The sequence below is a fragment of the Medicago sativa genome, chromosome 5 (assembly GCF_051527215.1).
Source record: "Medicago sativa cultivar Bolivia chromosome 5, Bolivia_mono, whole genome shotgun sequence".
Taxonomy (NCBI): Eukaryota; Viridiplantae; Streptophyta; class Magnoliopsida; order Fabales; family Fabaceae; genus Medicago; species Medicago sativa.
Genome location: NC_140753.1, coordinates 57,399,305 through 57,403,254, shown reverse-complemented (window position 1 = coordinate 57,403,254; position 3,950 = coordinate 57,399,305). Strand labels below are relative to the sequence as shown.

At 34.0% G+C, this 3,950-nt stretch overlaps 1 protein-coding gene across 1 annotated transcript; it reads left to right on the top strand.

Annotated features, from left to right (window-relative positions):
• Window positions 1–648: 648 nt before the first annotated feature.
• Window positions 649–2,032, top strand: LOC146923376 (putative FBD-associated F-box protein At3g50710). Its single transcript, XM_085710886.1, has 3 exons — window positions 649–1,365; window positions 1,468–1,666; window positions 1,755–2,032. Exons 1-3 carry the CDS (start codon window positions 649–651, stop codon window positions 2,012–2,014), a joined length of 1,176 nt encoding a protein of 391 aa, XP_085567012.1. The 3' UTR covers window positions 2,015–2,032.
• The last annotated feature ends 1,918 nt before the right edge of the window (window positions 2,033–3,950 follow it).

The following is a 3,950-nucleotide window of genomic DNA, read 5'->3' as shown; positions in this document are numbered from 1 at the left end:
AACTCTTCAGGCGGAAGTATGGCTTTTAAATTTGGATTTCACTAGTGTGACTATAGGGACGAAAAAAAAAACTGGAAAACTGATCAACCAACTCTTCAAGCGGAAGTATAGCTTTTAAATTTGGATTTCACTAGTGTGACTATAAAACTAGATATTAAACAAATGGCGGGCGACATTTCGTGTAATCATGGTCACAAGTCTGAATTTGGTTCTATTTTAAATGTTTGTAGAAAATTACTTTTTTCTTTACCAAACTATAGGTTAAGTTTTATATGAAGGCAAGCCAACAGTGTTGCTAAATTGGTAACTAGCTAGAGCACCATTGTCTTATGCTAATCACTACAATTTCAAGTGTTGTGATTACTTTGATGAATAAAATAAAATAAATTTTCTTTTTTTAAAAAAAAACGACCTTTTTTTTGGTAAAAAAAAAACTACTATTATAGAAAAATAAAATAAAAAAAGAGATGTTACACTTGAATTGACTAATATGGCCTTTTTTGTGATAATAGGAACTGGAGAGGTATTAGATGGACCATTTATTTCGGTGGAAATTAGGTTTTCTTCTAGCTAGGTTTAGCAGTTAACACAAAATAAAGCCGCAACACGATCAAGTCATACTCTTGCCTCTCTAACTCCAAACAAATGATGGAGAATTCAGCACCCATTGATAGGATCAGCAACTTACCTAATGAGATATTGTCTCATATACTCTCTCTTCTCCCAACCAAATTTGCTTTTGCCACAACTGTTCTCTCTAAAAGATGGGGCCTACTCGACCGCTTATTCACAACTCTCCACTTTGACGATGAATCTGTTGTTGACATAGACGCCTTCCTTCGCTATTGTAGCTTTGTCAAAACAGTCATGCTCGCCACTCATCTCATCAAAACCTTTCGCCTGGAGTGCGGCACTAGACATTGGAAGCAAGGCAACTGTTTCAACAACGTTGACAGTTGGATCCAAATGGCAAAACAACATCCTGTGGAGAATATACAAATCTCTGCGCTCATATATCTGCGGGTCTTCTTGCCACCCAGTTTTTTCAGATTTCCAATACTTGTGGTTCTAAAACTATGTAGGGTACGGGTGGTTGATAATATTTTTGTAGATCTTCCCTTGCTCAATACCCTTCATTTGAGTGGTGTTTATCTAAAAAATATGGAGAATTTCAACAAGCTTCTTAATGGGTGTCCCGTTTTGGAAGATTTGAATGTTTATGTTCACTATATAGAAGCATCAGAGAATAGTGTTACAGTTCGTACACGAGATGTTAAAACCTTATCTAAGTTGATCAGAGCCAAAATCAATGAATGTGATGTTCCCTTCAGAGCAATCCCTAATGTCGAGGTTTTAAACCTATCGGTAAGATACTTATTGGATATGAATGATTTCTTAAATCCTGTCGAAGTTTTAAATATAATTTCTAATGTTGACATTCGAATATACTATAACATTTAAATGTAGATGTTCGGGATACTTCCGGAGCCAGAGATCAATTCTTATTTCAAGGGTTTTCTTGTATGTCGAAACTTAATCCACCTTGAATTATACTTTTATATCTTTCATCACATGGACAATGTAGTGGAATGGGATAATGTAGTGGTAGTGCTCGAAAATTGCCCCAAGCTTCAAATTCTTGTTATTGAAAAGGTATCTTGCATTTGTTGATTATTTTTGTTCCTTAGTTTATTTGAGTGCCTGTTTTTCAAATCTTATTTTGGAATATGTTTTGCAGTGGACAGTAGACAGAGATTTGTTATGGAAATATCCAAATTTTGTTCCGGAATGCATTTCGTCTCACCTTAGATCATGTTCTCTACACTGCAAGGGACACGTAGATGAACTTCGATTTGCAAAATATATTTTACAGAATGCACCACTTTTAGGGGTAATGAAGATCAAAATCATTGATGAAGTGACTGCATTGACAAATCAGGATGCTTTAGAAGAATTATACTTTTGTCCAAGGATTTCTCCCAAATGTAAACTTTCAATTGTTGGTTCGGGATAGTTTCTAGATTTTTATTGTTTTAATTAGTTTTTACAAAGAACTAGAAGCGCTATGCACTATATATTTTATTATCGCATTAATTATTATCTTATTGAATTGTTTGGATTTTATACTGATCTGTCTATTTATAAGAATGGAAAACTTGTCCCTTCACCATAAGAAATTTTAATTTAGTTACTGAAAAATTTAATAGATAATCTAAGGAAATTAACTATCTATTAGGAAGTGCTGTGGGTCATAGAAGAAAACATAACATATAATAATGTGCAGCTCCCTTGTCCACATTTAAAGAGTTTATCAGTTTATCAGTTGAATAACTAGTAGTTTATTTCTTATTTTAGACATTTTATAAAGCATTATGACATTTTATAGTACAATAATATTTTTCAGGTGTTTTTAAACTTGTTGATGTTCAGGGATGGAGAGTCATGACAAGAGGTTGCTGACGTCGATATTGTTGGTTGTGGTGGCCGAGTAAATAGGAAGGGATAGGTGGGAACATAGTAACAGAACCACATGAATTACTAGCAACAGACACTTAATAATATCAGCGTAGTTGACGCCAATATTGTTGCTCGTTATACGCACTAATATAAGCTATAGAAATAGCTTATATTAGTGATAAGCACTTACATTCTAAGCTGCAAATAAGTTTTTGATACTAGATCCTAGATCCTATATATTAATTATGATTTTAGCATATTTTTATTAGTCCATCAAGATAGCTCATGAAAACAACTTATTCAAAAACCATGGCTTACCGATTGTAAGAGCAGTAGCTGCTGAAACAAACGGAGTTGAAGCCTTGTTAGCAAACTGAAATCCCGTCCCAAAAGAAGTAGTCGAAGCACTTGATGTCGAGCTTCCTACAACACCAAAACTTGAATTATAACAAAGGTTGCTTCATAATTAGCTAGCAAACAGCACTGCTCAAAGAAAAAGTTGCATCTTACAAATTACAATGGCTAACTCATAATTATTAGCAATAAAAAAGTTCTTGTGTCAGAATTAACAAGAACTCAATAGATAAAAAGTGAGTTAGTAGGAATTAGTGATATACTATACTGTGTTCAAGCTCGTATCAAAATGCATAATTCAGCTTCACAAATCTGAACACAAATGACAGAAACGCACTTCCTTAGACCAAGGGAATCAGTAGTTTTCCACAATCACAGTAGATATTGTGAGAATGTTGCAGTAATCATATAAACATACTCACAACCAGAAAGCAATACATTTGTGTAGTTTTCTATGTTCACATTTCTGGTAGTTTTCTTCAACTCCAATCTTCATTAAAGGAAAATTTCGATCCTTGATAATTGTTTGATTGGTTATCCTGGTGACATTGACACATTATTATGTGTTATAGGAGTATGGAGTTTCAATAGTGTGGTTGAAAGATGGGTACCTAGTGGATATTGTTCGTGATAGAGAAAATGAAAGAATTTTAAAACTTGACTCCATTACATCTCGGTACAAGTGGAATGGAGATGTTTTGATTTTCAATACCTACCATTTGTGGTTTCGCACAGGACAGACTCCAAGGGATAGAACTTATAAAATCTCATTGTATCAAATGCAGCTTTAGTTTCCGCACTCACACTACAAGAAAATATGTGATCTGCTACGCCCGTTTTCGCAGCTAATTCACAGCTAATTCCTAGCAAACGGGTTTAGCTTGAGATATACTACGGAATACCTATTGATTCGGCCGTAGCATGGATTGAGAGACAAATTTGCTAGGAAAATATTTCTTAGTAAATCCGCAGTAAAAAGAAATAATTTCCTAGCAAATGCTAAGTTAATCTACAGCAAATAAGTATTGAAAATGTATTTTCCATAGCAACATAACTATGACATATCTTAGCAAATTCGCAACAAATCTATATCAACATAACTAACAAATGTCATAGAAAAATTGCAACAAATCCATAGC